At 40.4% G+C, this 24,148-nt stretch overlaps 1 protein-coding gene across 2 annotated transcripts; it reads right to left on the bottom strand.

The window, feature by feature from the left end:
• Positions 1–684: 684 nt before the first annotated feature.
• Positions 685–23,740, bottom strand: rep15 (RAB15 effector protein). Of its 2 annotated transcripts, none has more exons than XM_043705620.2 (2): positions 23,450–23,740; positions 685–5,123 (listed from the first exon to the last, which is right to left on the bottom strand). In XM_043705620.2, exon 2 carries the CDS (start codon positions 5,078–5,080, stop codon positions 4,367–4,369), a length of 714 nt encoding a protein of 237 aa, XP_043561555.1. In that variant the 5' UTR covers positions 5,081–5,123; positions 23,450–23,740; the 3' UTR covers positions 685–4,366. The 2 variants fall into 2 exon arrangements, with proteins under 2 accessions (XP_043561555.1, XP_087852517.1); XM_087996391.1 differs by lacking the exon at positions 23,450–23,740 and adding an exon at positions 9,930–9,950.
• Between the last annotated feature and the right edge of the window lie 408 nt (positions 23,741–24,148).

Raw genomic sequence — 24,148 nt, 5'->3', positions numbered from 1 at the left:
ATTCTCTTTCAGACAGTGCACTGTCGATCACAACAACTTACTGTGGTGCAAAAAAACCCCATCGTCGTTGGGTGGCATGGTGGCTCAGTGGTTAACACTGCTGCCTCACAGCACCAGGGTTTCAGGTTTGATTCCAGCCTCGGGTGACTGTCTGCGTGGAGCTTGCACATTCCCCTTATGTCTGCGTGGGTTTCCTCCCACAGTCCAAAGATGTGCAGGGTAGGTGAATTGGCCATGCTAAATTGTCCATAGTGTTAGGTGCATTAGTCTGGGTCTGGGTGGTTACCCTTTGGAGGGTCGGTGTGGACTGTTTGGGCCGAAGGGCCTGTTTCCACACTGTAGGCAATCTAATTCTTCTGCCAGTTATCTTTAATTGTGTCATCTCATTACTGACTCTCTTCCGACTGGATGCAGTTTCTCCCTATTCAGTCTATCAAAACCTTTCATGACTCTTTACACCTCCAGAAATCTCCCCCTTAAAGTTTTCTGCTGTGAGAACAACTCTAACTTCTCCAGTCCTGTCTTAACAGGTGAGAATAAATAATCTTTTGTGCTTTGCTTAAAGCAGGATTAGAAATGGGTTTTGAGGAGGTGGCTCCAATTGATGAGATGGCTCTGAGTCAACTGGTCGAATGGCGTCCTCTTTTGCTGTAATTCCTACAATAAGTGAAGTGACGCCAGTAGTTTCGCAGTATAATGAAATAAATTTATTCAGTTTATTAATACTTTAATGACCGGTTCAGCTCACACCTTACACAAAGTACATCAGATTCTAGGCAAAGCATCTTTTGAAGGTAGCTTTATCTTGCAAACAATTACTTTCAGATGTTGATTATTCACATTTAAACTATAGATGACAATATATATTCTGTTGAGGTGATTATAAATGTTAGGTGATCGGTTTTACTAAATGACATCACACGTGGTGAAGGTGAAATTCTGGCCTGTGATATTTATTCTAGAACTGGTTCATAGCTCCTTGGAAGTGGAGTCTCAGGTAGATAGGATAGTGAAGAAGGTGTTTGGTATGCTTTCTTTTATTGGTCAGAGTATTGAGTACAGGAATTGGGAGCTGGAAAAGCGCAGCAGGTCAGGCAGCATCCAAGGAACAGGAGAAACGACGTTTCGGGCATAAGCCCTTCCTCAGGAAATCAGGCAGCATCCAAAGAACAGGAGAATCAACGTTTCGGGCAATAAGCCCTTCCTGAGGAAGGGCTTATGCCCGAAACATTGATTTTCCTGTTCCTTGGATGCTGCCTGACCTGCTGGGCTTTTCCAGCAACACATTTTCAGCTCTGACCTCCAGCATCTGCAGTCCTCACTTTCTCCTACAGGAATTGGGAGGTCATGCTGCAGCTGTACAGGACATTGGTTCGGCCACAGTTGGAATACTGCGTGCAATTCTGGTCTCCTTCCTATCAGAAGGATGTTGTGAAACTTGAAAGGGTTCAGAAAAGATTTACAAGGATGTTGCCAGGGTTGGAGGGCTTGAGCTATAGGGAGAGGCTGAATAGGCTGGGGCTGTTTTCCCTGGAGTGTTGGAGGCTGAGGGGTAACCTTATAGAGGTTTATAAAAGCATGAGGGGGCATGGACAGGATAAGTAGACAAAGTCTCTTCCCTGGGGTCAGGGAGTCCAGAACTAGAGGGCATAGGTTTAGGGTGAGAGGGGAAAGCTATAAAAGAGACATAAGGGGCAACGTTTTCACACAGAGGATGGCACGTGTATGGAATGAGCTGCCAGAGGAAGTGGTGGAGGCTGGTACGATTGCAACATTTAAAAGGCATCTGGATGGGTATACGAAGAAGAAGGGTTTGGAGAGATACGGGCCAGGTGGGACTAGATTGGGCTGGGATATCTCGTCGGCATCGATGGGTTGGACCAAAGGGTCTGTTTCTGTGCTGTACATCTCTATGACTGTATGACTGACCATTCAATGTCCTAAAGCAGTGTGTCCCATCCATTCTACAAGATGTAGGTTAGATTCCCTACAGTATGGAAACAGGCCCTTCAGCCCAACAAGTCCTCCAAACGGCCACCCACCCAGACCTATTCTTTATATATCCCCATACCCTATATTTACCTCTGACTAACACACCTAACACTATGAGCAATTTAGCATGGTCAATTCACCTGACCTGCACATCTTTGGATTGTTGGAGGAAATTGGATCACCTAGAGGAAACTCATGCAGACACAGGGAGAATGCACAAACTCCACAGAGACAGTTGCCCGAGGTGGGATTTGAACCCAGGTCCCTGGTGCTGTGAGGCAGCAGTACTAACCATTGAGCCACCATATCACCCCTACAGCACAGTGTACTGTAGCAACTTACTGAGGCTTCTTCAATAGCAACTGCCAGAGCTATAAACTCTGCTGCCAAGGACAAAAGGGGCACCATGGACCTGGAAAGGCTATCACCAGAGGACAAGTAAAATGTGGAAAACCGAACTGAAAGGCCAGAAGGAGGATACTTTTAAAGCAAGACTTTTGTAGACAGGTGAGTCAAGTCGTTTTTGCAGTAGTCGTGCCAGGGAGGAAGGAAGGAATGTGATTTTGAGATCACAATCAGATCAACCATGATCTTAATGAATAATGCAGCAGTAGCAGTTCTTATATTATTAATTCATAATTTATCTTGAACTCTGTTGTGCTCAAAATATCTTTTTATATACTTAGAATATAAATATGTTCAATTTTTAAATCAGGTACATACAGAGTGGAATAATCTATAATCATAGAATGATACAGTGGAGGCGTCCATTTGGCCGATTATGTCTGTGCCAACTCTATGAAAATGCAACCCAATTAGTTTGACCAATACCTGATCTTTCCCTCATAGGCCTGTGTCATCTTCCCTTTCAAGTATTTATCCAATTCATTTTCAAAAGTCAGGTCTGAATTGGTTTCCGTTACCCAGGGCAATGAGGAAGTCCAAACAGCTCATCTGATACTTCTGGTCTCCCTTGCCTGACACTTGCTATCATTTGATGACCCGCATATTTACAGACCCATGTATTTACGAATTAATGTTCTCCTTAGAGCAGAGATGGCTAAAAGGAGATTTAATGGAGGTTTTTGAAATCAGACATTCATGCCCTGTTCCGATGTTTAAGAGCTGTGTGTGTGAGGGAGACTGAGAGTGTGAGGGTAAATGGGGTTGTTCGAAGGGGTACACAGGAGGGGGAAGAGTTGTCTGTAATGTGATGGGACTGGGGCTGTGGGGTGCAGAGGGCACCAGGAGGTTCTCCCCCTCCCCTGCGCCTTGGGTGACTGTCTGTGTGGAGTTTGCACATTCTCCCTGTGGGTGTGTTGGTTTCCTTCGGACACTCCAGTTTCCTCCCACAATCCAAAGATATGCAGGCTCGGTGAACCGGCCATGCTAAATTGCCCATAGTGTTCAGGGATGTGTAGATTAGGTGCATTAGTCATGGGAAATATAGAATAATAGGGCAGGGGAATGGGTCTGGGTGGGTTACTCTTCATAGGGTCGGTGTGGACTTGTTGGGCCCTCATTCCTGATGAAGGGCTTTTGTCCGAAACACCGATTTTCCTGATCCTCGGATGCTGCCTGACCTGCTGTGTTTTTCCAGCACCACTCTAATCTAGACTCTGATCTCCAGCATCTGCAGTCCTCACTTTCGCCAAATGGCCTGTTTCCACACTGTAGAGATTCTATGATAGTTTAGATTGAGTAAATAAAGAGAAACTGTTTCCATTTACTCAAGGGTCGATAACATGAGACATTGATTTAAACTGATTGGTAATGTTGGCAGAGGGGACATGAGGGACATCTTCAAGTGTATTAATTGATTAAGATTAGGAATATAGTTAATAGTAGGTGGTGAATGCTCTTGAAATATTCTTGAAATTAGATGAAAAATTGAAGGTGAAATACTTGCAGGGATATGGGAATGCTCCCAGGAATGGTGTTAACTCAAGTGGGAAAAAACAATGTAAAACCAATATTGTTTGTTCTATACTTAACATTTATTCCAGTATTGGCCATCCCTTTTGAAGTACACAGGATGAGTCGAGTCATTCACCATTTATACTGGCTTTTGCTTTTGGGAACTGATTACTCTTCAAAAGAACTGATACAAACTCAATGCGATGAATAGCTTCCTTATTCCCTCTCAAATTCTATGATTCTACGACTTCTACTTTTAAGGATGACTGAAGAATAAAAGCTCCTGTTGTTTATAGGAATTAATTGATGTGAACACCACGCATAGATGCAAAGCAATTTTGAGAAGCAGTGGAGTGCTATGTTAGAAAGTTCTGTTTCCTCAAATGATAAAGAAAAGATTTGCCCCATCTTGTTGGAAAGTTTTTGAAAACTGTGAAAAGTGGTCTGCTGGTGCAGCTTATTGTGTAAACTTGACATAGGTTGGCTTTAAGTTGTCTGGGACACCTTCTTTCTGAAGGATCAGCTCCAACATTTTTCCTGGAGTGACAAAGGTCTTAGCCTTCTCAATGCAATCTAGTAGGTAAGTGTTGTCAACCTCTTGACCATTTCCCAAGTGTGTGTGGAAGTCATTACTCAGGATGCCACAGATGGACTTTGGGTCACCCTTGCACCCAAAGAAAAGAAAGAGCCCGTAACAGTCTTTCCCGATGGATGAACAGAAATCATTGAATTTCTCAGGGTCAGTTTTGTTGATTGTCTCTTGCCTTGCCAGCTTCAAGGACTCAGTCGCCTGAAATCTCATCTTCATCGCCTGGTCTTCTTTGTTCTCCATGTGAATGGCTTGCACTGCAATCTGCACCTTGGGGTTTTTGGAAGATGTATCCTGCACCGCCCAAACCCAATCTGTGCCCAAAAGGATTGTCTGCTCCTCAGTCATCTTTGTACAACTGATTGATTCTGTCAGCTTACACTGAACGCTTCGGTTAATGTAGGTCATGAGGAAAATATCAGTCAACATTGAATTATTTATCTTCAGTTTGGACTCAGGGTCCTTGAATCCAATATATTCTTTGGTTCTTTGTGAAGCAAAGATGACACTCTGGTTGAATTGCTGCACACAGTGATATTTTTCTGGTATTTTCAGAAAATCCATTAATATGTTAGATGTCATATTTGGTTCTGACTTAATTTCCTTCCTTCCAAGTTTCAGTTTCCTGAAAAAACAAAACCGAGGTAAACATATGTAATAACAAGCAAAAGCTCATTGTGTGCCATGTTAAGAAATCACCAAATAACCAGTGTTTTAATTTCAAGGTGATTGGATGGATTTATTGCAACAAAATAGCCCACCAATGGCCACCTCCTCCATTACATTAGATATTCATCATTTCCAAGTACACTAGAGAAAGTTGACAAGTTCGAACCTGGGTAAAAAGGGGTTTTCTTTTTGAGTAGGTTGGATCTGTACTCATTGGAGTATAGAATGTTGAAAGGTAACCCTATGGAAACATTTAAGACTGATAAGGGATTTGAAAGGGTAGATGCAAGGATGTTATTTCCTCTTGTGGGAGTGTCTAGGATCAGAGGACATAATCACAAAGTAAGGAGTCACCCATTTAAGACAAGAATGATGAGGATTTATTTTCTTTCAGAGGGTGGTGAATCGGTGGAATTTTTTTTCTGCAGAAGACTGTTGAAATTGTATCATTAAGTAAAGTCAAGCCTGAGCTGGACAGATTTCTAATTATTAAAGGAATCAAGAGTTATCGGGGATAAAACAGAAAAGTAAAGTTGAGGATAATCCAATCAGCCACGATATCACTAAATGGTAGAAGGAATTCAAAAGGTCTATTTGTGCTCCTTCTGCTTACAATTTTAATCAGGTAGTAGTGTGTACTGTCTATAGATACACTGCTGCAACTTGGAAAGACTCCTTCACAGCATCTCTTGAATCCATGACATTTGTAGGAAGACAATGGTGCATCGAAAAACTACAAAGTTCCCCTCCAAGTTTTACACTATACTGACTTGGATCTATATTGGCATTTTTTCACTGCTGCTGGGTTACAAATCTATGTTGCATCACTGTATCATGAAGGTAAATTCTCCATAGTCTTATCAGGCCATTAGGGCTTCTCTCATTATAGAGACACAAACGGTGGTGGTTTCAGCTGAGAGTCACCCTCCCTCAGGCGAGGGGAGAGATTGATAAGGAGAACCCTTCGTGGAAATCTCAGTCAGTGTGGGAATTGAAACTATGCTGTTGGCATCACTCTACATCACAAACCAGCCATCCAGGCAACCTAACTAACAGACCCCTGTACGTATCACAATTACTACAATGATTCAAGAAGGCAGCTCACCAGTACCTCCTCAAGGGGTAGTTGGGAACACGCAAAATACTTGGATTAATCATATGTACAAAATTAATAAAAATATATATATTCACCCTGTAAAAAACAATTTATGCAATGGAACGCATAAAGGTGGATAAATCCCCAAGACCTGGTCAGGTGTACCTTAGAGCTTTGTGTGAAGCTATGGAAGTGATTGCTGGGCCTCTTACTAAGATATTTGTATCATCGATAGTCACAGGTGAGGTGCTGGAAGATTGGAGGTTGGCTAATATGGTGCCACTGTTTAAGAAAGGAGATAAGGATGAGCCAGGGAACTATAGACCAGTGAGCCTGACGTCAGTGATGGGCAAATGTTTGGAGGGAATTGTGAGGGACAGAATGTACATGTATTTGGAAAGGCAAGGACTGATTAGGGATAGCCAACATGGCTTTGTGCATGGGAAATCATGTCTCACAAACTTGATTGAGTTTTTTGAAGAAGTAGCAAAGAGGGTTGATGAGGACAGAGCGATAGATGGGATCTATATGGACTTCAGTAAAGGGCTCGACAAGATTCCCTATGGGAGACTGGTTAGCAAGGTTAGATCTCATGGAATACAGGAAGAAGTAGCCAATTGGATACAGAACTGGCTCAAAGGTAGAAGACAGAGAATGGTGGTGGAGGGTTGTTTTTCAGACTGGAGGCCTGTGACTAGTGGAGTGCCACAAGGATCGGTGCTGGGTCCACTACTTTTCATCATTTATATAAATGATTTGGATGTTAGCATAAGAGATATAGTTAGTAAGTTTGCAGATGACACCAAAATTGGAGGTGTAGTGGACAGCGAAGAAGGTTACCACACTTTACAATGGGATCTTGATCAGATGAGCCAATGGGCTGAGGAGTGGCAGATGGAGTTTAATTTTGATAAATGCAAGGTGCTGCATTTTGGGAAATGCAGGAAAGACTTAGCAGGAGTTATACACTTAATGAAAGATCCTCGGGAGTGTTGTTGAACTAAGACACCTTGGAGTGCAGGTTCATAGCTCCTTGAAAGTGGAATCGTAGGTAGATAGGTTAGTGAAGAAGGCTTTTGGTATGCTTTCCTTTATTGGTTAGAATATTGAATTCAGGAGTTGGGAGGTCATGTTGCAGCTGTACAGGACATTGGTTAGGCCACTGTTGGAATATTGTGTGCAATTCTGGTCTCCTTCCTATCGGAAAGATGTTGTGAAACCTGAAAGGTTCAGAAAAGATTTACAAGGATATTGCTAGGGTTGGAGGGCTTGAGCTATAGAGAGAGGCTGAATAGGCTGGGGCTGTTTTCCCTGGAGTGTCGGAGGCTGAGGTGTGACCTTATAGAGGTTTATAAAATCATGAGGGGTATGGATAGGATAAATAAACAAAGTCTTTTCCCTGGGGTGGGGCAGTGCAGAACTAGGGGGCATAGGTTTAGGGTGAGAGGGGAAAGATATAAAAGAGACCTAAGGAACAACATTTTCATGCAGAGGATGGTATGTGTATGGAATGAGCTGCCAGAGGAAGTGGTGGAGGCTGGTACTATTGCAACATTTAAAAGGCATCTGGATGGGTATATGAATAGGAAGTGTTTGGAGGGATATGAACCATGTGCTGGAAGGTGGGACTAGATTGGGTTGGGATATCTGGTCGGTATGGACGAGTTGGACAGAAGGGTCTGTTTCTGTGCTGTACATCTCTATGACTCCATGATTCAATGAGTCAGAGCTGGAATTTAAAAGTCAAGGAATGTGCAAACAGAAGCAAAGCTGGAGAAGTTTAAACAACAAGGTGTGGAGAGATCAATAGGCAAGGATGAGTTTGTTACATTTAATGTCCTGGGCACAGGAAACAAAAGAAAGACTTGCATTTCCACAACCTCAGGACATCCTAAAGCTCTCTCCGGCCAATGCAGTTCCTTTCTGAATTTTTAATGTGGAAAACCTGGAAGCAAATTTGTTCATAGCTAACTCCCAGAATGCTCTGAGGTAATGAACAGATATGTTTTTGAAATGTTGGCTGAGGGACAAAATTTGAACCAAATCTCCATGAAAGCTCCCCTGGTTTTTTATGAAATTGGACCAAGACTTTTTTACATCCATCTGAGAGGTTAAAAGTGGCGTCATTTGAAAACTTAAGGGAAAGATCACAATTTTAATAGTACAATATTCTCTCTGCATTTGTACTGGAGTGCCAGTTCATACACAAAAATTCCACTGGACCAAGAGACAAGGATTGCTACCACTGACCCTCGGCTGTCACATAAAATGCTGAATAGCAGAATTTATCTACTTATTTTTATAGCAGCTTCCTATCTTATGTCAATGATTTGTATCATCGTAATCAACTCTATGCTAAGCACTGTCTGTTGTGACTTAGGAGTCCCACACTCTGGTGTGGCAGTCTCCATCACAGACGAAGGCAGTGGGCTGAAAAAATGCATGATTTGCCAGCTTTTGATTTCTCTGGGCCCCATTCTTGGTCCGCTCAGCCATTTGTTTCCAAACAATTAGCTTGTAGGACTCACTGCCATCAGGGATTCTCTTCCAGTTGTAAGAGTTAATGACCGCCATATTCATAACTCACTTGCAAGTAGTAGAGGGATGGATATCCAGGGCACCATGACTCAATGGGTAATTCACCATGAAGAGTTCATTTGTGTATATAACTGTCATCCATCCAATTAAGCTGTCCAAGCCAGTGTAGACTTCATTTGCAAAGAGTGCATACTGATGGAATTAGCATACTTCAGGATCGCTGAGTTGGTGACCTTATTCTGTCACGAGTTGCCGAGCATATACCTGAGAAAGTGACAGTAAGAACCTCCAACCTTTTCTCCTGCCGAACATATGCTGTCCAAGTCTTACCATTGTCATGGAAAGCACTGAGGATGGAGGTTTTGCAGACTTGCAGTTCAGTGTTCTCAGTAAGGTTTTTGTTTTTCCCCATTTTCTTCCTCAGCTTGAACATAACAACTGTAGCTTTGGGGTTGGACTTAAGCGTGAAGTGATCGATAGACCATAATAAGACCAGAAGGTGTTGGAGCAGAAATTAGGCCAACTGGCCCATTGACTCTGCTCTGCCATTTAATCATGGCTGATAAGTTTTGTAATCCTTGATCCCCTCACCAATCAAGAACTTATCTATGAATACCCAAGGCCTCCACAGCTTTCTGTGGCAATGAATTCCATAGATTGAACACTCTGTGGCTGAAGAAGTTTCTCCTTATCTCTGTTCTAAAGGGTCTTCCCTTTACTCTAAGGCTGTGCCCTTGGGGCCCAGATTGTTAACGCTTGTAGAGCCTAGGTATACATAGGTAGCAACAACCTCGCAGAATCTGCTAAGACGAATCTACTGCTGATTAGAATGCTGCTTCTTGGGGGGATCCAAGATGGCGGCGACCCAGTAAGACTGAGTCTATAGTGCTCCTCCCAAGACTTGGGCACAGTGGGTCACCTACCCCCCACCAAGCTCACCAAATCATTTATAAATCATTTATAATAGTTTAGTAACTCAATTAGTTGTGTAATATTACATTTAAACAACTTAATCCTAAGTTAAAATGACTAAAGGGAAGGGAGCCCGCAGCTCTCAGCAAGCAGGAACCCCTCCCCCACACTCTCCAGCTGCAGCAGAGGCGTCCACAGCCGCCCCGGGGGACTTACCTACAGTAGCAAGTCTTGCAGAAATGCTTTCCAAGCTTGACTCGAAGATCGATGCTTTTATTGTCGAATCCAGAAACCGTTGGGAGTCGCTCTCGGCTGCGCTGCAGAAGCACGACCGTGAGATTGAAGAAATTCAACGCCGAGTCGGAGGGGCGGAGCTAAAGGCCGCGACCTCCGAGACAACCGCTCAATCGGCCGTGGATCAGGTCCGGACTCTCGAGCAGCGAGTCCGGACCTTGGAAAATCATATTGACGACCTCGATAATCGAGGTCGCCGAAAAAATATTCGTTTGCTGGGCCTTCCCGAACGGGAAGAGGAAGGCCAGCTTACAGCATTCCTGGAGCAGTGGCTGCCACAACTTTTAAATCTGCAAGCTGGATCAGGCCAGGTAAGGGTGGAATGGGCCTACCGGGTAGCAATACGCGGGCCCGGCTCGAACCAGCGCCCACGCCCGGTCCTGTTCCGGCTGCAGAGCTACAGGGAGAGGCAGATACTCCTAGAAGCCTCTAGAAATCTCGGAAAAGACCCCCAAGCTATGATCTACAAAGGATCCAAGATCATGCTATTTCAGGACTTTTCCCCGGCTCTGGTTCGAAAGAGGAAGGCATTCGACGAGGTGAAGAAGCATTTAAGGGACTTAAATGTTCAGTACTCCTTACGCTACCCAGCGATGTTACGCTTTAACCATGAAGGATCCATATATAACTTTGGATCACCAGAAAAGGCTAAGGAATTCTTGGACTCTCTTAGATAAACTGTAGGACATAATGGATGTTGGTCTGCCTTCCCCCCCCCCCCCCGCTTTGGTTTATATCCCCTCCCTTTTTTTTTTCTTACCTTACTGCTTAATATTATCATGGGGGGTGGGGAGAGGGATTTGATTTTCTCCCCCACCCCCTTGGAGTTGTTTTCTGTTATTATTTTATGTATATATGAGGGATGTATGTATATGTGTGTGTATGTGTATGTATGTATATATGTATATATATATATGTATATGTGTGTGTATGTGTATGTATATATATGTATATATATAAGCTGGGGGATTTGGTTAATGTTGGTGGGGGGAGGTGGTTACCTTATTCGATTTTACCTCTGTCTTTAGGAGCGGGGTTGTTTTTCCCTTCGTTATTTTGTATTATCATATTTAATTATTATTTGTTGAAGTGGTAATTTTATAGTTATATGTTTATATATGGTATTAACATTACCAAATATACCCAGGTGTTGGTATGGGTGGGGGTGGGGTGCTCACTGTTAACTCTAGCTTTGTATTATATTTGAATTCTCCTCATTTTATTGAGGAGTGCCTGGGTCAAGGGTGGGGCATTGGTTGGGAGAGGATATGAGGGACTTTTGGAGAGGAAGTGACACCCCCTGGGAACAAGGGGGAAAGTCTCCACTTAGATACGTTTTATATTTTTTTTATTTAGAAATAGTTTTTTACTGTATTGTTGTGGGTGTATTAAAGAGGCTTTATTTTTGTAAATTTTACATGTTCCACGCTCGGGATGTTCTGGATAGGGTTCCCCCTCCCGAGGGGTCTCGGATTGGCCCAGAGGATTATGGTTGATCAGTCGGTTAAGTGGTGCACCTGGAATGTCAAGGGGAGTAATTCGCCACTTAAAAGGAAGAAAATATTATCAAATCTTAAGAAGGAAAGAGTTGATATAGCTCTCCTACAGGAGACACACCTGTCAGATAAAGAACACTTGAAATTACGACAGGGCGGATTTGATCAGGCCTTTTTTTCTTCTTTTAGCTCAAAAAGCAGGGGAGTTGTTATTCTTGTTTGGAAGAATTTCCCTTTCAAAATCCTAAAGCAGATAAAAGACGAATCTGGACGATATATCTTGATTAAAGCCCTCATAAATGGAGAGGAATATGGGATTTTAAATTTGTACTGCCCCCCGGCACACCCCTTTAAATTTATAACGGAAGCCTTTTCAAAATTGATGGCTTTTGATGCCCGTCATATAATTATAGGGGGAGACTTTAATTGTATTATGGATCCGGAAATAGACAGGATTCCCAAGAGTACTGCAGGAGTATCTCCCAGATCTAGACAATTGATGGATCTGAACAAAGAATTAGGATTAGTAGATGTATGGAGATGTCTTCATCCACAGGGTAGAGATTTTTCTTTCTACTCTAATCCACATAAATGTCATACCAGAATTGATATGTTTTTTGCCCCCTCGATTTTTTTAAATTCCATATCATCCTGTAAAATAGGTAATATAGCAATTTCTGACCACGCTGCTGTATACATGGAAACTAAGGCGAGGAACAGTGGGACATCCCCTCGGCATTGGCGTATGGACCCCTTCTTAATGAAAGATAGTAAATTTGTAAAGTACTTCTCTCAAGAATTTAAAACTTTTTTAGAAATTAATTCAGGTACAGCTAGCAACCCGTCAATGATGTGGGAGACCATCAAAGCTTACACACGAGGCTTGATCATCTCCTACTCAGCGACCCAGAAGAAATTAAAGGGAGAACAACAGCGTCTGCTTGAAGCCCGCTTAAAAGCGGCTGAAACAGCATACACTGATAGACCTTCTATTATTAAATTGCAAAGGATTACAGCTCTTAGGACAGCTCTAAACACTACACTTACTCAAACGGCTAAGAGGGAAATATTATTTGCAAAGCAAAGGTTATATGAATATGGCGACAAACCGGGTAGATACTTAGCATTTCTTGCAAAGAAAAAAAAGGCCCCTCAGACTATTATGTCTATCAAGGAAAGTACGGGTATTTTGACTCATGATCATAAAAAGATTAATGCGACCTTTAGAGAATTCTATTCTGAGTTATATAAATCACAGGATTGTGAAGATAGGACGAAGAGGATGCAGTCATTTTTTAAAAATTTGACTTTTCCAGACCTAACTCCGGAACAAGTATCGGTCCTAAATGCTCCTCTTACACCCCAAGAAATAGTTGATGCAATTAGGCACCTTCAAAATGGTAAGGCGCCGGGCCCAGATGGCTTTCAAGCTGAATTCTATAAAGAATTTACAGAAATACTGGTTGGTCCACTTATGGACATGTATAACTATGCATATAGTCAGGGCTGTCTCCCGCCTTCGCTGAAAGAGGCAAATATCTCTCTTATCCTTAAAAAAGGAAAGGACCCAGAAGATTGTACATCATACAGACCAATATCCTTGCTAAATGTAGATTTTAAAATCCTCTCTAAAACGTTAGCACTGAGACTAGAAAGGATACTACCACATATTATAAAGGAGGATCAGACGGGGTTTATTAAGGGCCGTAGATCATCCAATAATGTTAGAAGGGCTCTGAATATGATTCAAGCTTGTCATCAGGGAAAGATACCAGGAGTAGTGGTTTCATTAGACGCGGAAAAGGCATTTGATAGGGTCGAATGGTCATATTTGTTTTACACATTGGAGAGGTTTGGTGTTGGACAGGTGTTTACCAAATGGATCTCAACATTGTATAGTGATCCCAAAGCAGTTGTGGTTACCAATGGATTAGGCTCAGATAGCTTCAGTGTGGGTAGGGGCTGCCGTCAGGGATGTCCCCTCTCGCCATTGTTATTCACGCTAATAATTGAACCACTAGCAGAAGCTATACGAGCTGATCCTAATATAGTGGCCCCAAGGATTGGTACAGGTAAACATAAAATTACCCTTTATGCAGATGATGTTCTTCTATTCCTCAGTAACCCTTTGATGTCCATACCTCGCTTAATCCAAGTTATTAATACATTTAGTGCATTCTCAGGCTATAAAATTAATTTTTCAAAATCGGAGGCTATGCCAATGGGTGGCCTTGCTGTGATACCCCGCTTAGCGGACGGTTCCCTTTTTCCCTTTCGCTGGTCCCTGGAGGGTTTCTTATATTTAGGCATTTTTATTACTCCAGTATTTGGTCAGTTGTATAAGGCTAATTTTGTGTATTTATTGGAAAGGATAAGGCAGGACCTCCAGCAATGGGGAGACCTGCCAATTTCCTGGTTGGGTAGAATAGCATTAATCAAAATGAATATCCTGCCCCGTCTCCTATATCCTATGAGAATGCTTCCGGTGATGCTACCGAGGACGGCTTTATGTAAATTATACGGCTGGCTGAGTTCCTTTATCTGGAATTATAGGCGGCCCCTCATTAAGCTGAAGAAGCTACAGCTTCCACAGACAAGGGGTGGATTGGACTTCCCAGATTTTAGGAAATATCAATTAAGTTCCCTAATAAGTTACATAGCTGATTGGGTCTTGTCTGATCCACAATCAATCTGGTTGGACATCGAGGCTTCTCAAGTAAAATACCCACTTATTAACCTTTTATTCTCAGACAAGAGGAAAATCATTACAGATCACTGTAAAAACCCTATAATACTAAATACAATCAAGGCTTGGAATATAATGCGGCAAAATGAGGGTAATTCCCCCTATGCACCGATAGTGGGAGCATGGGGATTCCAACCGGGGTTAACAGATGCCACTTTTAAACTCTGGAGATCCAGGGGTATCTCATGTCTCGGGGATTTATTTAAAGATGGGGTCCTGATGTCTTTCGGACAGCTGCATCAGAAATTCAGATTACCCAATGGAGACCTCTTTCGATACTTCCAAATTCGAGATTATATACAGAAGAAGACTACGTTATTAGATAGTCTTTATAAATCCGATAGAGAATGTAGTGTCTTACGACCAGTGGGGGTATCTTCCGTCAGTAATATTTATCATTTACTACATGATGAAGTATCGGGAGATATGGATAATCTGCTTAAAACATGGGATCAGGATCTGGGACTAGAAATCTCCACAGAAACGTGGAATGATATCTGGGAAAATGCTAGAAGAGTTACTATTTGTAACAGAACCCAGGCTATCCAGCTGAAGATACTTCATAGGGCCCATATAGCACCGGTTCGATTGGCAAAATTTAAGGCAGGAGCATCTCCAATGTGTCCTAAATGCAAAATCGAGGTGGGCACTCTTGTACATTGCTTATGGACCTGTCATAAGATCCGTAGATATTGGACTAAAGTAGCAAGTACCCTGACAGAAATTTTAGGAACGGAAATAAAAGTGGACCCCGTATCTTTCCTCTTGGGCTTTTCGAACTTTCCCTCCCTGGACACGTACGGGAAGAGACTATTTTCTATTCTTTCTTTCTGTGCAAGGAAAAATATTTTGGTGAACTGGGTGGCGGAGGGCCCCCCTGGACTTTCAAATTGGCACAGACTAATTATGGAATGTATTCCCCTTGACTTCCTTACAAATATGGTGCACCGAAAGACCGAATTATTTTATAAAATATGGCAGCCCTTTTTGAATTACATAAATACAGATATTTTGGCTATCCTAACAAGGGCTTTTATTTAATTGAGATTACAAACCTGGCTGGTCCGCGGCCCCTCGGGGGAGGAATCCCGCACGAATACGGGTTTTATTATATCTGATGCTAACACATCCCGAGCATGTAAGAGACTTAAATATACACCCTGGTTAGTTGTAGGTTAGATTAGTAGATAGTTGAGTTTTGTTTGTTTGTTTTTTTTTTCTTTTCGTTTTTTTTTGTTGTTTTGTTTTTTTTTTGTCAAATTTTGGCTATTGTATATTTGAGCTAATTGTATATCAATGTTTATATCTGAGAGTTTTGTTTATTTTTGTAAACTTGTAAAAATGTTAAATTTCTAATAAAAATATCTATTTAAAAAAAAGAATGCTGCTTCTTAATCTTCTTTCTCTGGGATAGTTGGTTCACACTTATAAAAGATCTCTGACTTTTTAATTAAAAGTCACAGCTTAAAGTCACTGCTGAAGGAAAAATAAACTGGTATCCTTCATTTACATAGCTTTTATTATAGAGAACAGGGAAATTTGCCAAGCTAGAGTAGATCTGATCATTTTTCATGATCTTGTTTATAGCCACAAGCTATTTAGATACCAGAGAACCAATCACATAGTTGTTGTTGTAAGGCAGAAGGCTTTTGTTATTAATAACTGGTCACTATTTATCACAGAGCAATAAGCTACACATTGCCAGCTGAATCGCTATTTGTACACACCCTTGGTACCAGCTCATCTGGAAACTACACTTCAACTACAGGATGAACAAATAGCTGTGCAAACAGTGCTTACAATGAGTGTCACATTACCTGCTTTTAAGAAATGCAGCAAAGTTTCACAAAAATGGTTCTTAAAAGTTATTTTCTCATTTTAGTTCATAATCAAAACTATGACAAAAAAAAACCTTTACAACATCCTCTGGAGATGGCTGGAGGCATATGACAGCAGCAAAGAGATGAAAGTGCTGGTTACCAAGACACAATTCAATTTGATCCAACTGAAAATCTAAAGGGGTTTGTTGATGCCCTGTCGGGGATCATCTTATTCATCAAGTGGTCATGGAAACAGGAGATCAAGTTGAACCGTGATGGGCAATAGTTTTCTCCAGCAGAGAAAACTATTTGCCCTTTCTTATATGGCCAAATTCCTTGCTGGAATTAATGAAGACACAATATAATGGTCTCCTTTATTCACAGCATTTCTCTTGCAGTAAATCATAGATCTTCAAATTCTGAAGCAATACTGACAAAGACATCATGGGTAAGCACTTTATCCCATGATGTTCAGCAGGGAGATGCTTTGATAGTCATGCTCATGCTATAATTGTCCCATATCCTGGGGCACTTCTCCCCTTCCTTCAGCAGAGATTTAAAAAATCTGTGCAAATCTGCAGGAGTCTTGGATTCCCATGCTTGGTCAGTTCAGGAGGTATAGCATCAGAACCTAGAACTTTGCCCAGGGCAGGTGAGCCAGTAGCTTTGCTAAGTTCTTCTGCTGTGGGGCTGATATCCATTACTGTCATGATAGTCAAGCTTTCTATGGTATCCAGAACTTCTCAATGACTGTGTTCTCCCTGGAGTACTACCCAAGGTAGTTTTCCATCCAGCTCTCCAACTCTTTATTGCAGAAGATGACCTCTCCCACTTTTGCTTTTACTAGAACTTTTGGTCATGTTGCCTTTATGATCTTTAATAAACGTTTCTTGCATTCTCTGTGGTGAAGGACATCAGGATTTTCTGGAAAGTAGTGAATAGTAGTCATTGATGCAGTGTCTACTAGTCTATTGGAATTCACTTTGAGTGGATATTAGTGTATTCAGAATCATCTTGCTTGGGTCTGATGTATAATTGAGAATGGATTAATTGATAGAACATGTCCCAAAGCCGAAGTTTAGAGGAACTGTTTAAAAAAGGTGTCAGCTTCACTGTGAAGAAAGGCCGGAAATGATTGAGTTTTGCTTTAACTACTGGCTTTGGGTAATCAATACAGTGATATTTGCCTCAAGCCAATGACAATTTTCTACTTTTGTTTCCCATGTATTAAGAACGTGATTATTTATAGATGCTGCCTCAAAATATGTTCCTTTTTACTTCTCCACTTGTGTGGAAATGTTTGAGGGTGCTTTTTAAATTGTGTCAAGGAAATATTATTTTTGAACAGAGTCTGTACCATGACTAACGTTGATATGAGTACAGCATCGTTACATCTCATCCTTAAAAAATTTTTAAGGATAGCATTCATGCCTAGTGCACACCAGGGAGGGAACTGTATTGCCATCAGTGCTGTGGTATTTACACAATTATTGAGAATGCTGTTTAGAAAATCATGTCTGGTGACCAACGGATACAGTTCATACCTATGCCTTGATCTTGGATGTATCCAGTACACCTTGTGCTATTTGTTGTGAAGAAGGTGCTAGTTACACAAAGCTCATGGTAACAGCAAAGCTCAATAGTCTCTATCCATTGTCATTTATATTTCCCAAGTCACAATGTCTGAGAAAGATGTGTCACGCTTTGTGGTACTGCCCACAGTTGCATTGCAATCCCTCAGCAGCTAAAAGTATTCTGATTAGGAATTCAGTTGGAAGCTGCGTTAAGCTCCTCATAGATCTGGTCTTTTGCCTCTGCAGTGGAGCAGACATTAACTGGCCTTGTCTGAGAGACTTATGGAGAGACTATCTTCGGAACCATTTGTTTTCAACTCTATCATTGAAGGAGTGTTTCAACAGTTGATGCGTACAATGTTCTTACTTAATTCCATTTAACCCTTCTGTTGTTCGATAAACATGTAATGTTTTTCTTTCAGCGAGCCTCATCTATTGTACGGACGCTACGCTCATGTTCAACTTATCAAGTTTACAGCTGAGCATAGTTGTCTTTCACATCACATGCTATGTATGTACCGTGTTGGCATGGTCCTAATGTTCAAGCTTGATGGTCAAAGAACTGCCACTTTTTCTCTTTTCATTTGCTTTATTTTGTTTGCCTGGTACAATAATTTCTGCCTATTTGTTAAGCATGGATTGTAAACTGCAAACACCTATTGGAGCAAATAGAATAGAACAGGTCAGCTCCTTAAAGAGTCAGAGACGAAGCTGAATAATTGGACATAATAATGGTTCCTTCTCCTGTTGGAGATAACCTGTTGCACCTGTTGGCTATATCAATTGAGTTGGGCAAATCACATTTAAATACTATTTCCTTGCAGCAAGACTGGGCAGTCCTTTCCAGGGCACAAACCTAGAGGAAATTTATGGAGGCCCTGGTTTATCTAAATATCAGGAACTGCCTCTTGACCTCTCTGTTTGGGTCTAAAGGAATACACAGCAATGTATTTTGCATCAGTTTGGTTTTAGGAGTTGCTGAAGAGTTAATATATTTACATATGAGACAGTAATGGGCTCCACTCCAGATTTTTTTTGCAGTATTTACTCCCTTATCTTTCAGCTATTCCAAGATAGCCACAAATGATGGAGTTATTCCCTTTGTTGGGAGTTTGGTTCATCAGCAATAGAGTGTGTCCACAAGATGAGGTCCTGCACATTTAGGGACACACTGTCATCTGACTTCCTTAGCTTTAGCTGGAGCTACAGGAGACCCAGTTTGTGTGCATTACCATAAGGAGGCATAGCAGGGAATTTGCCAATATAGGGGCACTGACAGGAAGAGATATACACATTTTGCTCTGTTTCTTTGCAATGCGTTATAGGCTGAAAATGCGAGGCAAACTAGCGCACAAATAAGAAAGTATGCTAACTTCCCTCAGCCACACATTAAACATGTTAAATTGAGCTGTCAGGCACACTATACCTATTTACAATCAGTGGTATATAGTGATTGCATGAGTCAAGCCCCATATTTATTTACTTGGGGTCCAAGAACGTTATTTATCTTTTGACCATTATCATTGCAGTTAGTTACAATAGGTTTCACTGCTTTAAGTGAAAACTCACTGATCATTATATTCAATAATTTCATTGATTGTTCAGTGATAACGATAAATCAGTGCCATCACTGACTAGAACTTGCAGATTATATATTTCCATCTCTGATTCAGGTATCAACAGCAATGAACAGAAGTTCAAAGTAAAATAGTTCAGCACACATTTTGAAACATTATTATTTCATATCACGGGATGAGGATACATGTGATAAGAGTTTTACATTACAATGGGAAATAGGAATAGGAGGCTGTTCAATAATTTAAGCTTATGCTGATTCTTCCACTGAAATCATGGCTGATCTGTATTATAAATCCATTATAGGCTATTAATTATATCAGTTACATGATATTATACCATGTTATACTAGGCATTACACATCAAAGGTTTTTAAATTTTGCGAATTGTGTATTGATATGTTTTAAAGTGATAAAACTCTTGTATAATTGTATAACATTACTGCTGGAATTTCTCAGGCTGGTCTCCTAGGCCCAACCATCTTCAACTGTTTCATCAACAACCTTCCCTCCATCATAAGGTGAGAAGTGGGGATGTTTATTGTTTGCACAATGTTTAGCACCATTCACAGTTCCTCAGAGACTGAAGCGATCCTTGTTCATAGGCTTGTCCAGGTTTTATGGACAATATCCAGGTTTGGGTTGTTAAGTTGCAAATAATATTCATGCCATGCAAGTGACAAGCAAAGACCACTTCTAAAAATAGCCATTCAACTATCAATAGTATGACCACTGATGAAGCTAATGAACATATGAATTAGGAGCATAAGTAGACCATTCAGCTTGCTCCATGTTTCAATAAGATTATAGCTTGTCAGTTTGCATTTTGAATTCCACATTCTCATTCACCCCCAGTAATCCTTAATTCCCCTGCCTAGCAAGAACCTGTCTTAAAAATATTCAGTTACTCTGTGTATATTGCCTTCTGAGGCAAAGAGTTCCAGAGTTTCATAAACCACGAAGAGAAAAATGTTTCCTCATCATAAATCCTAAATTCCATACTATCAACATCCTCACCATTGACCAGATACTGAAATAGAGCAGTCATATAAGTCCCATGGTTAGAGTAGGTCAGAGGCTAAAACTCCTATCTCCTCAGTGCCTGTCCACCATGTATGAGGCACAAATCAGGAAAATGATGGAATACTCTCCATTTGTCTGGATTTGTGCAAACACCACTCAAGGAGTTTGACACCATCTAAGACAGATTTCCTACTTGATTAGGATCCCATCCACCACTTTTAACAGTCATTCCCTTCACCACTAAAATTGTAGCAATGAGTACTGTCTACAAGATGCACTGTAGTAACTTGCCAAGGCTCCTTTAACCACAACTTAAAAACCCATGGCCTCTACTTCCTAGAAGGACAAAGGCAGCAGATGCATGGGACTATCACCACCAATAAGTTCCCCTCCATATCACTTGGAATTTTATCCAAGGTTCTTCCTAACAGTGGGTGTCTCCACACTCCAACAACTGGAGTAGTTCAACAGGCAGCTCACCAGCCCCTCGGGGGCAATTTGCAAATATCAACAAAGCTGATCTAGCTATTGATGACCACATTCCTTCTCTGATAAAGGGTGATTTTAATATATATATAATATATGTATATTAATATCATTTATTTTTAAATTTGGATTTTTAAATTTTGAATTAGTGACATATGGGACTTTGTGTCTGAAGTGTTTAGTGATTAATGTGCCAATATATCTGTAGCTACGGTAACTACTCTTAAACAACTTGATGGAAAAGTAGCCGTTGAGACTAATGGACTTTATTTATGTTAGGAGCGTTTACAGCCAAGCAAGTTTAACAATTGTACATCAAAGTTTCACTGAGAAACTTCCACACTTGCTTTCTTTATTAAACTTAGTGGATTGAAATATAAAAATAACTTTTTAGCTTCATTTGGGGCAGGTGGATGAAGCAGGATGTGTAAAGCAGTGCTCCTGAGAGATGGAGAAGACACTAAAAATAGATTACCAAAGAACAAGAAATTTAGCAATAGTTTGAGATCGTAAGTGCTTGGATAAAACTTTGATAAGGTTATTTGAAGATGGCCTAAAAGCTATACAGAATCATGGTTGAGATTTTTTTTTCTGGTGTTAGTACTGTACAAGGGATTCATTTGGTTAATGTAAAGGGGATCTGTTTGGAATCTATCAAGGAATTATTTGGGATTAATGAGATGATATATTTTACTGAGTATTTCAAAATATTCAAGTTTGTGCTTTCTGTAAAGAGATTCATTTATTCTATTGTTTGACTTCTTCAGTAATAACGTCAACTGGGATCATAATAAATACATGAATAAAAAAAATCAATATGAAATGCCAACATCATGCATAAAAATATCAAAGCAGAATAAGAAAAAAAGGAATTCCATGCATTTTGTGTCTTTTTCTTACATCAGTCTACAACCATTTGGAAATAGACTTTGTGACCTTAAAGAGACAGACTAGCACAAATATGGGTCTGTGTTAGTGGCATGATAATGCAAGATTTTCTGCATTGTTTAACCGATTAGTCATGATCAATTTTCCATTAGCAATGCCACAAAACACCCACCAAAATGTTTACATTTACCTACTAAGTGGTGAATCATCCAATGTTCCCTGGTCCACACCCCTAAGACTAGCTATCCTTTTTATCTAAAACCTTGGCAAACATATGAATGAAACATTGCACAGTCTGTGCTAAAATACATTGGCTTCCTGTCAGATTCATAGAATTTTACGGGCAGGAAGCCATTAGACTAAAGGTGTCTGTACTGGCTCCCGAGAGAGCTATTTGTATTCTCTAGCCCTATCTCTGTAGTACTTTAAATTCATCACTTTCAAATATATATCTCGTTCTCTGTTGAAACCTCCGATGGAATCCAACTCCGTCACTCTCTCAGGCTGTGCTTTAGAAATCCTAACAACTCTCCATGTAAAGCAGTTTCTCTTCATCTCCTTTGCTGATAATTTTAAAATCGTGACCTGTAGTTACTGACATGCCAATGAATGGAAACAGAATATCCTTCATTTTCCTGTCAAAATGTTCATAATTTTGAACACCTCAATAAGGTCACCTCTTAATCTTCTCTCCACCAAGGAGAATAATTTCTCTAATCTTTCTGACTAAAATCCCTCATTCCTGGTAACATTCAAAGCATTTCATTAAAGATCTGCTTTCTTGTCTTGTAATCTCTCTACACCTTATTACTCCAAACTCCTCCAGCTTTGTATTGACTCCAATAACTTAAGTGTTTTTGTGGCACTTCTTTTCACTCCACATGACACTGGTTACTCCAAATCCCTCACGAAGCCCCATTTACTTCATCCCCGATAATGTTTCCTCATCCTTGTTCCATGACTTGCTGACTATTTGTTTGATTTGTATTTCCCAACCATGATTCTGTATAATTAGGTCATGTCAAAGGTACAATAGAGAAGCAAACTGTTGAATTCAAATGATTTCTTCAGTTACAATGTATAACCTGATCCGCCTGTTGGGAGACATAGAGCACTGGGGCACAAACTTGTTTTCAGTCCCAACCTAATTTCACTCCACATTGAAGTCAGTACATTTGAAAATCCATCTGCTTCCCAGTTTATGATTTAAGTTATAGCTTTCATCTTAGTTTCTGAATTCATCTCAAATGCCAAAACTGTCAAACACCTTGTACTGACCATATTCCCAAGAATGGTTCAGTGAGTGCCACTCTTGCCTCTAAATTGAAAATCTATGGGTTAAACCTCAGTCCAAGGCCAAAAACACAAAATACTGACTGTGCAACACAAAGGGAAGTGTTACACCTTTGCTAGTCTCTCAGGTGATTATATAAAAAAAGTATTATTTGAAGGAGGGTGGAAAAATTCATCACTATTTATCTCTCGACCAATATCACTAATAATTATTATTTGACATTCATCGTATTGCAGTTTTTGGGAGCTTTGCTGAATATAAATTGGCTGCTGTGTTTCTTCAACAAAAATCCCTCATGATAGAAAGCTATTTGATTGCTATAAATTATTTTAGGAAGTCACAAAAGATCTTTTTGAATTATAATATTTCTTCATTTTACAAAACTAAAGCTACACTACAACAGTATAGACCAAAACTGGATCTTTTTTGCAATTATTAACCATTTTAATTGCTAATTTTTAAATTTCTTGGAGCTCTTGCAAACTGTCAGCAATAGAATCACATTTCTCAATTCCATAACTCAAAAGCACATCCAACTTACCAAGTTGTCGATTTTGTTTCAAGACAGCTTCCGAACGAATGTACTCTGCAGTCTAATGGGTGTGTATCTATTCCCAAGTTTTACATGAGCTCAATCTTTAAACAAATAGTAGAAGCATTTCAGACAAACATTTGTGTGAAACACCCATAAGTGCAAAGATCACACTTTGTCTTGCAAATACAGGCGTTTTCAATAATACTTTGCTGGATGTCAGGTGATTATTGCTTTGCAAACGTACAAAAGAATGACATATCACAAAATGGGATGCAAAGTAATCACAAAAAGAATTTTTTGGGGTGCTTGCAATGAACCTGCCCTAATCCCAAGAATGAGAATGGATACATTGAAAATTTGAATTAGAAACAGAAAATGCAATTAGGATCTCAGCTTTCTCCAAATTCACCTTTTGCACATCCCTGATTCCAAACATTCCACCATTGGCAGTCCTGCCTTGAACTGGCTGGACTTTATGGTCTGCAATTCTCCTTCACTTCACTACAATTTTCCTTGGAATCTACCTTTGGTACTTTTTTTTGTCATCCCTCTAAACATCTCCTTATGCGATTCTGTGTCAATTTTGTCTAAGAATATTTTTCTGAAACAAGTTATAATGTAAAAGCATTATATAAAGACTCCTATTCAAATCTGTCATATCCTCCAAATAAAAATAGCATTGGCTCTCTACTTTTGCAAACCACA

The sequence above is a fragment of the Chiloscyllium plagiosum genome, unplaced genomic scaffold (assembly GCF_037043375.1).
Source record: "Chiloscyllium plagiosum isolate Xiang-an unplaced genomic scaffold, Cpla_swu_hap1 HiC_scaffold_18, whole genome shotgun sequence".
Taxonomy (NCBI): Eukaryota; Metazoa; Chordata; class Chondrichthyes; order Orectolobiformes; family Hemiscylliidae; genus Chiloscyllium; species Chiloscyllium plagiosum.
Note: the sequence above shows the minus strand (reverse complement) of the source record. Positions and strands in the feature narration are given on the sequence as shown.

Coding starts and splice junctions, on each gene's coding strand:
- rep15 (XM_043705620.2), bottom strand. CDS start 5,080: ATGACATCTAACATATTAATGGATTTTCTGAAAATACCAGAAAAATAT.